We start from the raw sequence: 11,312 nt of genomic DNA on the forward strand, positions 1-11,312 counted from the left end.
CATCAAGTGTGGCCCATCTTTGAAGGAGAATGATTGTATGTGGCATTTGAGATCTAATAATAGTAATCAGACACACATAATATTTAATAGTCTGCACTACAAATTTTAATTATCATATTTTATTTATTTTTATGTATGGATGTGTATGTGTATGCACATGCCACTGAAAATATAAATTTTGAGGAACAACCTATAGGAGTTACTTCCTTTCTTACATTACATGGATCCTGGAAATTAAACTTGGGTTATCAAGCTATAAGGCAGGTCTCCTTATTTGCTAATCCATTTTGCTGGCTCTGTTTTATGTTTTTGTTTTTTTTGTTTGATTTGGATTTTGCTCTTAATATGAATGAAAAGAAAACTTGGGGGGCTTGGGGGGTGTTTGCTTTTTGGGGGGTGGGTTTTTTCTCACTATCTTGTTAATTTGTCCTCCTTTGCTTCTCCTACATTTGTTTTTTATTGCTCAATTCTTCTCTACTTCTAACTTTCCCAAAATTTCAAATTGTCTCAGCTAATAAACAATGATGTATATTTCATTCTATTTTAAGGCTTAACTGACATTTTCAGGTCAAATTAATTTCTCTCATCTGGACCAACTTCATATTTTAAGTGTAGTGATCAAGGGTCACTTATATGTAACTTGTTCCATAATAAGTTTCAATGAAAATCTGTCTAATTCATCATTTTTTTATTCTCTGTAGTTTTCCACACGTTCTTATGAAATGATCGGTAAGGGTTTGCTAGATGAACGAATGTATTAGTTCATTACTATAAGGAGAAATATCCTGAGTCTGGACAACCCAGGTGGGACTCAGAAGTCCTTCACTGATACATGGGCTTATTCACAGACATTTCACTGTGTAGTTCTTTTTATATTTAGAAAATGTTTTAGCATTAGCCATAATGGAGATCCCATCTAATTGAAATTCCTATTTAAGAACAGGATATCACTTACAAGTAGATATCCACCCCCATATTACAAATAGCTAAAAACTCTTAGCTATGCTCAACCTTCCCCTGAGCCCCAGTGGAAAACTGAATTATTGGCATCAAATGCATGGAGATATGCACTCCATGTTCATTGGATAGTCCAATGGATGCAGCAATAATGCAAGAATCAAGATAATACAAATTCTTATTCTAAAGCAGACAGTATCTACAGTCATCTACAAGACTACATTTAAATCCTGAATTTTATACCAAGCCATTCCTGAGATAGCACATTTCCTCATTTACCTTTCACTTTTTCTGTGTTAAGTATATTGTTGGGCCTCTCAGAATTCTATTGGATTAGAACATATAAAACAATGGCTTTACATAGAGACAGCTTACCTGAACAAGGAGGAGCTAACGGCCACTAGACTGATAGCTGGAAAGCCAGCAGAGGACTGACTCAGGCCCCCCTGAATATGAGTCTCAGCCAGAAGGACTGAGCAGTCTAAGAGACCTCAGACAGTGGAGCCAGGATGTTTCCCTGGTGCACAAAAGGACTTTGCGAACATATCCCCCATGGAGGGATAACTGCCTTAATCTAGAGACAGGAGAGAAGCCCTAGTCCCTACTTCACAGGACCTGTCAGATCTACATGACCCCAACTGGATGGTATTCCCCTACATATGGAATTGGGGTGGGGGGGATGGGAGGGGAGGGTGTTTAGAGTGCATGTGAGAGGGCAGAGAGGGTAAAAGGGAAGGAAGAAGGGAGGGAGGACTGGGGGGAGGGAGGGAGGGAGAGGGAACTGGGATCGACATGTAAAATAATAAATTAAATTAAAAAAATGCTTTGACTCCAAAATTTAAGTTGAAGGACAAGTTACTGGGGAAAAGGATTTCTATTTTTGTTTCCACAGAAAATGAAAAGATGTGGATTTCTTCCAGACTAATGTGGTTTGATCACGCCAGACCGCCTGAAACAGAGTACAAACTAATCCTACATTCTAAACAGCTGGACAAAACAGCCCTACAGACTATAGCCAGGATATCTGAATCTTCTTCGAATCCCCCCAAGACAGGGCCCCTTACCAGCAGGAAGTAGTTTGGAAAGAACGACGCCCAAATTCCCAAATATTGTGTATAAATGCTTGTTTTCATTTAATTGGACTTTGTTATATAAAATTAAATAAAAAAACAATGGCTTTATGTGATAATTAAAATGTTATTTGTCTCTAAACACTTATTTTAGAAAGAACATAGTGTTTATATGTCTATCACAATACAAATTTTTTATTATGGATTCTGAACAATTTTACAATGTTATTAAACAATTTCTCTTCTATTGGGTTTCATGAATATTGTTATAATTGACAGTGATTATTTTGTTTATAAACCTATGTATATATTGTTTGTGTGTTTACATAAAATAAATGTCCCTTATTTCCATGAAAATTTCTAAGAATATCAACTAGATAGAAATGTGGATTTTCAGGAGTGGGTAGTGATATGATATACCTAAAAGCATGCAGTGTTTGAAATAATCAACAACTACTTATTTAATTCAAACCATGTAAACCGCCATGGTTTTCAGATTGGGCCTCCTATGAATTCCCTTGAAATTCACCAAGTCTCAAATTGCTTACCCTGGTCCTGTTGCATGTTTAAACTATCCAGTGTTAATTTTGATTTATGCTATGTGTTGGCCAAAGCCAGTTCTGGCCACTGAAATGGAACTGATAAATTCCACTGATTTTTTTTTTCCTTAGAGGTGAGAGGATTCTGCATGGAAATACTCAGCTGTTGGGAGCTTTGCTAAAAATTCTGAAAGTTCACTATTCTTTTAATTCCAGAAAAAGCTATTCAGTGGCACAGTAAATGGCAAAAGGGAATCTTTATCATTAGCTCTCCTAAAGGAAAGATGTAGTGATCCCTTTGAATGTAGTAGTTTAGAAACAACAAGCCTCTTTAGAGAAATGTTGACAAAACAGAAGTCAGTGAACTCATTTGTGAGTGTGGGGGGGCGGGAGGGGAGGAAACTATGTGTTAGGATGCATTACATCAAAAAAGGTTTCCTTAGAGAAACATTCCAGAGACTACTGGGCATAAACACTTTAACTAGCATTTGTGTTGCTTAAACCAGTCCCTAGACCTATTAATGTACCTTGCCTCATGACTCCCTTACACATGAGAATCAAAACCTAGTGGGAAAAAAGTCATAGTAATAATGAGCATTAGATGCATCTCATAGGTATGGCTCTTGAGATTAATTAATTTTTAGAAGTTGTTCTATGTGATCCCTTTTGAGAGACATTATAGGTTTGATGTAAGTATTTAGAAAAATTTCTGTGTGTTTTCTACTCTGAATTTTCTGTTACCTAATTAAAACTAAGGCCCATTATTTCAATAAATTATGGTAACAGACATTATCACAAAGCACACACGTCATCCACTCTAGAGAAGAGGCAGAAGAGAGGTAGCACTGGGACAATTACAAACTCATGCTTAATGAGTGTGGGACCATATGAGTAATTTTCAGAAAGATGCCTAGACTGTCAGCCAAAACTTCTATACTGGGAAACAGAGATAAAGCAGTAGGCACATATTTCACTAGCTAAGTGTTATAATAAATAAAATGTGCATGTAAAAAGAAAAACTCATTGCAGCACTTACTTCATTGTAATATTAGCCAAATCATAACAAATTACCATTTTTGTGTTATCTCAGGATTTCTCTACAGTGGCTTTACTCTGTTCTCTTCTAAATACAGTTATAATGTTTAACAAGCATGTAGGCTTTCTCACCTTACTCAAATCCTATTAATCTTAATATACATTTTAGTCTTACAGATTTACTACTAGTAAATCACTTTGACAGATTCTTAATTTCTTATAATAGTTACCAGTGAGAACACTTTCTTTTCTGTTATTTAATGAGAATTTGGGGCAAATTAAACAGGGTCCTTTTTCTCTACTTGTTTTTTAATACAGTATTTCTATATATCTACTTATAACTTGTTAATTGCTGCTATAACACAAAATTATGCCCTGGGACATAAAAATACAATTCCAGAATTAATTTCTATTACTTGATTGGATCACATACTTCTGGGTTTTGGCCTTTCAGTTCAGCCCTCAAATTGGAATCTGCACACTTGACTCTTCTTGTTCTCAGGCCTTCAGTTTCAAATTCAAATGAGTTTATAATTATACCTTCAGACTTACAATACCAGACATAGTTTTGTCTGCCAGGAGTGGGCCTGAAATGCAAGCAGAAAATAGTTGTTTACCACTTTAGCAGACATGTCGTTATGTACCAGTGGACACATAGTGCCTAACAATGGTATTGTAGAATCCATACCTCCAATTAATGCATTTAATGCCATGAATCCCATCTTCAGTTTTCCACTGTGGCTCAGTGCAGAAGGCTGAGCACAGCTGACAGTCTTTAGTTATTTGTAATATGGGGTGGATATCTCCCTGTAAGTGATATTCCTTGTAGATGTCCCACAGCCTTTGCCAATTATACTATTTCATGCTAAATTTCAGCTGCCTTGATATTGTGCAAGTCAATACAACAGCTGTGATATTATGAGTGTGAAAGCCTTGTTAGGTCTAGAAGAATGAAATTCACAGCATTTTCCCAGGTTTTACAAATCTATATTTGTGATGTTTCCGAATCATTGTTGGTAGTAGGGTAGCTTAGTAAAAGTTGCCTCATTTAGCACTGAGGACTAAGTCTCTTACTCTCAGTCTTTGGTGATTTGTGCCTGTAAGCATTGACTTCTATTCCCTAAAATAAGAAGCTTCTTTTACCCATGTTGTGAATAGCCCAGGTCAATAGATATATAAACATACATATGAGAAGACAGTTTGGCAACATGATCATTCCACAAAACAAAAATAGCAGATCCTATCTAAAGACCTATGATCTCCCAAGCCATGAACTTTTGACTAGGATTACAGTCAGGAAATTCCATTCTCTGGAGCAGGTCTGTAATCCATTCAGAAAGAGGTCAGTTACTGTAGTGTTTTCAGTAAGCATTATCCTCCATATGCTAAGCATTTGAACACTCTACTCCATGTTGGTGGATTTGTTTGGGAAAGTTAAGGAAGGCCATAGAGCCTTGCTGAAGGAAGTATCTCGTAGGGGTTTCTGAGAGTTTATAGCCTTGCCTCAGTTTCAATTCATTCTCTTTTTTCTAGTTGTTGTTGAAGATGTGGCCTCTCACGTTCATTCTCTTTCTGCCATGTCTATTCCTTGCTGATGTGCCTCAGCCATAATGGACTAACCACTCTAGAATCATAATCCAAAAATAAACTCTTTCTTCTGTAAGTTGCTTTCAGTTATGCTGATTTTTCACAGAACAAAAGAAAACATAAAAACTAATTAAGAAGGTGGCACCTAGCAGGGTAGTGGTGGCCCAGGCCTTTAATCCTAGCACTTGGGAGGCAGAGGCAGGTGGAGCTCTGTGAATTTAAGACTAAGACCAAAATCTACAAGAGATAGTTCTAGGATGGGCTCCAAAGTTACACAGGGAAACCCTTTCTGGAAAAATAACAACAACATCAAAAGAAGGTGGCACCAGCAAAATAGGGTGTTGTGAAGAAACTACTCATGTTGCTTTTGATAGGAAAGTGAAAGATCTTGAAACTTTTAACTAGAAAAGTAATTGAATTCTATAATAAAAATATTTTAAAAAGCTGTTTTAATAAAAGCCTGGAAGAGTAGTGCTGCAAATAATTCAGAGAATAAAGATCTAGTTTATGAAGGGGGTGCAAGATAAGCTAAATGTAAAGGTAATTCATATTATATTTTGCCAAGGATTCATTCAATGCCTTCTGCCCATGCTCTAAGAACTTGCTTGAGGCTAAATTAAAAAGCAATTGCTTTTTTTTTTTTTTTTTTTTTGTAGAGGAAAGTTCAAGATAGCATAGGACTGAGTCTGGGTAATAGTTACTACTTACAACTTTTATGTAGGTCTACAATGAACAAGAGTAATTGGGACAAAAGAAAATATAAGTTGTGCAGTTTGGAAAGGAAAAGGGAACTAAGTTCAGTGCTGAGCCCAGTGGTGGTAGTGCATGACTTTAATTCCATCATTTGGAAAGCAGCTCTTCATTCAAGGCCAGCCTGGTTTACAGAGAGAGTTCCAGGACAACCAGGAATACACCAGAGAAACCCTGTCTTAGAAACAAAAAAGGAGAAGGAGGAAGAGGAGAAGGAGGAGGAGACTAAGACCTCAATTCCTCTGGGTTGGGTGCCTTCAATCAAGACCCCACCCAGATAATCTTCCATCTTGTAAAAGGAGAAAGCCTACGAGGTTTTTCAGTCCTAGAACACAATTGCTCTAAAGTATAAACGTTGCTGATATTGTTCTTGAAGGGAACCAGGGTCCATCTAAGGTGATAGCTAAATTTGGTATGTTGTTCTCATAACAATGGCTTTAAAGACATGGAAAATACAATAGTGAGTGGAAGAATTGTGGGGAGGGGGTGTCTTCATTTCTTCCTCGGAGGCTCCCAAGAAATACTAAGGACAGGTAGTGAAAGACCTAAAAAGTAATGTTAATGATGGACTAACCTAGAAACCAATATCTGTTCCTTGGAATTTGCTAGCTTCCTCTCACAAGGCCCTGAGATAAGAAGAATTCACACTGCCCCTCCTTTCCTGTGAGTCAACAGGTGGTAAATAGGGTCAAGAGATAGCTGTAACTTTGGTTTGCCCAGACAAGATTAATTAGCACACCGGAGGCCCTAAGGTCTGCTGACCCTAATAGCAGACCATCCGGCCTCCAAGGGTCACGTACTCAATGGACAGAGGGTCCCACCCCCTCCCTAAGCTTGTGGGTTTGCCTTTAAAAACACCTGGGCCCAGGCGAGGGGGCTTCTCCCTTGCCTGCGTGCTGGAGGAGCCCATTTGCGCAAATGTTTCCTGTTCATTAAAGCCTCTTGCGTTTTGCAGCAACTGGACTGGACATTGAGTTCTTGGGGTATCAACCGAACCTGGAAGACTCCTCATTCTGAGGGTCTTACAGTAGAATATGACACTGTTGCAGTTACTTCAATAAGAAGTCCCTGAAAGGAAATTGTGTGAAGCTGTGAAAACAAAACCTGGGTTATGGTGGGGACCCCAAAAGCCAAGAGACATTCACCAATTAGAAGTATATACAAGAAGTTGAACCAACCCAACTAGTAGGTATATGTTGCAAAAGTCAAAACTGAAAAGAACTAACTAAAACAATCTAAGTTTTTTGAAGCCAAAGTCTCAGAGAAGAGACATGGAGCTTTAATATTTACCTTGTTGGTTTTCATTTTATTTTGATCCAGTATTTCCTCATTTTGCCATTATTTCTCTTCCTTTGAGAATGGAAATGTATATTCTGTGCTATTTATGTTGGAAGTATATGATTTGATTTGTAATTTTCACAGGGGCTTAGGGTTAAGGGATTGCTTTGAGCTTACGAGAAACTGTGGATCTTGAAGCAGTACTGAGATTGTAAAAGACTACGGGGACTTTTAAAATGTGTCTTACATTTTTATATGGCCTTAGGCCTTTGGAAGACAGGGAATGGTATATACTGGCTTGAATGAGCGTGTCTCCCTTAGGCTCATATAGTCCAACACTTGGCTTCCTGGTGGAGATGATTGAAAGGTTATGTAACCGTTAGAATGTGAAGCTTTGCTGAAAGATGTATATCACTAGAGGCAGGCATCTTGCCTCACTTCCAGTTCATTCTCTCTGGTTTTTACATATGGCTGAGAAATATAGTTTCCATGTTGTCAGTTTCTCCTTCCTGCTGCCATGCTTGGTTGCCACTTGCCACTGTGCATTCCTGCTATAATAGACCCTTATCCCATTGGAATCATAGGCAAAATAAACTCTTCCACTGGTCAATTTTGATCATAGTGCTTTATCACAACAAAATGTAGCTAATACATTCAGCCCATATTAGTAATGTCATGTTTGCATTAGTGAGCACCTCACTAGACTATATCTGCAATACTTTAGCTCACTTTGTTTTCAAAGAGTGCCTATGTATACTCCACATTGTATACCTGAGAATAATTTCTTTGCAGTCCATATACATATAGAACAGTTTAAAATGTAAGATAATTACCATTCCAAGGTATACTCACTAGAAAATTTGGGGAAGTGAAACAATTTGCTGGTATCCCCAATGGGCTTGTGACCCAGTTTCCCACAATGGTAAGTCACAGGCATTTGCATAATTGACTACCCTCTCTTATATTACTTTTCCACTCCCTTATTCTGCATTCTGGGTGAATCTTCTGAATGAATTCCCTATACCTAAATCTCATGCCAGTGTAAATTATTGAAAAATTTAAATGAAATAAAATGAAAAATTTTCCTTCTTCCCGAGTAGAAGCAATTCTGCAAGAAGAGATTGGAGGTGAACTTTTCTTGTGGGTACACAAGAAAGGCATTAATAACTTATCAAAATAGGATGGCAATTTCAAACAAATGACTCTTTAGCTTTTCAAAATTTATGCTTATTTATTTATGAGTAACATGATCAAATACTGATATAGTTATATAATGGTATACTACACAGAGACAAAGTTGGCAGAATTTTGGGCTACCACACTTTGGTAACAGAAAATCATTTCAAACATATACAAATTCAAAAGGGAACACTAAATCAAAGAAAGAAATTTTCAATAGAATTACATCAAAGCATTGTAACACAATATTTAGGGACACAAATGTATATGATAAAAGTAAAAAAAAAAATAGAGTGAGAAAGATAACCTCCAGAGAAAATTAAGATTATGAGGTCAGATTAGTTCTGGTGGGAAATTCATTAGAATTATATTTTCCCTTTGTAGGAAGAAGACTACATATGTTATAACAGTTCTTTATATTTAACATACTTTTCTTTAACATTATTTCCAGTATTCTTAATATCTGAAAAAAATTATACTGTAGAAAAATGTCCACCATCAGGATAGTGGCATGTTTATATATAGAAGCAGCTCACATTCTCCGTGCAGACATGCGACCTTCAGGTGAGCTTCAGAACAGCTGAGCTAAACACAGGTTGGGTTGCTTAAGGAGGCAGTCATCTTGGAAAAAAAACATTCCTTCAATCCTAGAACAAAAGGCTGAGTTAGCATGATATAATGAATTTTATCTTCTTTCAGAAGACACTCCCTTTTATGTGGCAAACAGTTAAGGCATGCCGACTCAAGGAATTAATTCTAACTCACACTCCAAAGGAGAGCAAAGCATGTTGGTCCTCAGTGCATAGAATTCCTTAGCCATCATTCACATGCAGCATGCAAATAAAGTGCTTAATGATCAGTTCCCTTTTTTCAAAGCTGCCCCCCCACCAGAGTCGGGGAGGGGGTACTCGTGGGGTGGGGGGGCGGAGCTGGAGAGAACTATTCCTTTGGTTTTATTTTCTACCCATGTCACAACATTATCCTTGGGCTTTCTGTTAGTTGCATGTCTGCTTTTACTTTTTAAACTGCAGCTCTCTTAGTCCTCTTAGTCCTTCACATAGTAAAAGTGGGATCATTTCAAAAATATTTTGTTGATCCCACCTGGAAGGCATCATCCTCCCTGTGGAGTGGGGGGGGGGGGAGTATAATGGGATGGAAGGGTGGTCGGGGGACATGGGAGGGAGGAAGAGGGAACTGGGATCGATATATAAAATAAGAATGAATAAATAAATAAATAAATAAATAAATAAATAAATAAATAAAATATTTGTGAAACCAAATAAAAACTTTATACCACCCATGACTGGTCTTTCTTTACATCTGCTCAGGAAGAAAGTCAGCTTTATGTAGGAACTTCCACAGGGAAGATTTCACCTCCTTATTCCTAAGGCTGTAGATCAATGGGTTTAGCATAGGGGTGACCAGATTATTTAAGACCTGAACAGTTGCATCTAGCCAAGGACTTGGGGTTGGCCTTAAGTATATAAGGACAACTGGCATATAGAAAAGCAAGATGGCAGTGAGGTGAGCACTGCAAGTAGAGAAGGCTCTACGACGTCCCTCGGCAGAGCGGATCTTAAGAATAGCGCATACAATGAAGCTGTAGGAAGTGAGGATGAGAAGGAAGCAGCTGAGGGGCATCAGGCCCACACTGATGAACCCCACCATCTCCAGGGCTGATGTGTCTGCACAGGCCAGCTTCAGCATCACAGGAATATCACAGAAGTAATAGTCCACTTCATTGGGACCACAGTAGGACAACTGGAAGGTGAGAGTAGTTAGAAAAGTAGCCTGAATACAGCCAAAAAATGATGTCCCTGTGGCCAGGATGGCACATACTCTGTGGCTCATGATGATAGAGTAACGTAGAGGGTAGCATATGGCCACAAAGCGGTCATAGGCCATCACTGTGTACAGGAAACACTCTGTGCAACCCAGGAAATGGTAGAAGAAGAGCTGGCACACACAGCCTGCATAGGAGATGGCTCGGCTGTTTCCTGAGAGGTAGAACAGCATTTTGGGAGAGCTCACAGAAGGGAAGAATATGTCAAAAATAGACAGCTTACATAGGAAGAAGTACATGGGGGTGTGAAGCCGAGTGGAAGAGATAATGGCCAGTAAGATTAACAAGTTTCCCATCAGGGTGAAGATGTAGAAAGACAAAAACAGGACAAAGAGCATGGTCTCCAGACCCTCTGTGTCCGGGATGCCCAGCAGGAAAAACTGAGTCACTGCAGAGCGATTACTCATTGCTTTAAAACTTTTGCTGAGAGCTTTGAGTGTGCTTACTATGAGCCAGTCTTCTTTTTATGATAGGCAACAATATGATCTGTGTACACATATCAAATGCTACAATTGCCTCATTTGGTCTATTTAGTTCTCAGGAGGAATACTCTCTGTAGGGAAATGGTTATCTTCTTTGCCAAGAGCAGCAGTTTAGAAATGTATTAGATCATTTTCAGGTCAGAAATATTTTTGAGGGCATTTTCTTTGACCGTATTTATATTTTGAACCATGATGTTATCTTTAAGCAACATATTCTTACTATACATTTCATTCTGCAAAATAAGAGAAAAGGAGTATATTATAAATCATGACAAGTAATGTCAATCCTGACTTCAGGTCTTATTGGTTTTATTAGTTAAAATGATTTATATAATACATCATGGGCAACTGTAAGATGAAATTCACAACTATTTAACATAATCAATATTATCAAACATACTCTGACACTAAAATAGATTTGTGTACCACCTGTGAATGTATCTAGCAAAACTGTAAATTCTGATTAAAATCTTTCATCATTTTATATATCTAAAACCTACTTCAGCAAGTGTCTTAATTTAGTATTAGTATTTTGTAATTGTTTGCAAATAAATATTTGTTAAATAACATTCTTAAGCAGATACACACACAC

The 11,312-nt window shown here is 37.8% G+C and overlaps 1 protein-coding gene across 1 annotated transcript; it reads right to left on the reverse strand.

The window, feature by feature from the left end:
- Nucleotides 1–9,695: 9,695 nt before the first annotated feature.
- Nucleotides 9,696–10,698, reverse strand: LOC127231288 (olfactory receptor 149). The gene has a single exon (XM_051196805.1). The coding sequence runs from the start codon at nucleotides 10,643–10,645 to the stop codon at nucleotides 9,710–9,712; it is 936 nt and encodes a 311-aa protein (XP_051052762.1). The 5' UTR covers nucleotides 10,646–10,698; the 3' UTR covers nucleotides 9,696–9,709.
- Between the last annotated feature and the right edge of the window lie 614 nt (nucleotides 10,699–11,312).

This window comes from Phodopus roborovskii, unplaced genomic scaffold, assembly GCF_943737965.1.
Source record: "Phodopus roborovskii unplaced genomic scaffold, PHOROB, whole genome shotgun sequence".
Lineage (NCBI taxonomy): Eukaryota > Metazoa > Chordata > Mammalia > Rodentia > Cricetidae > Phodopus > Phodopus roborovskii.

Coding starts and splice junctions, on each gene's coding strand:
- LOC127231288 (XM_051196805.1), bottom strand. CDS start 10,645: ATGAGTAATCGCTCTGCAGTGACTCAGTTTTTCCTGCTGGGCATCCCG.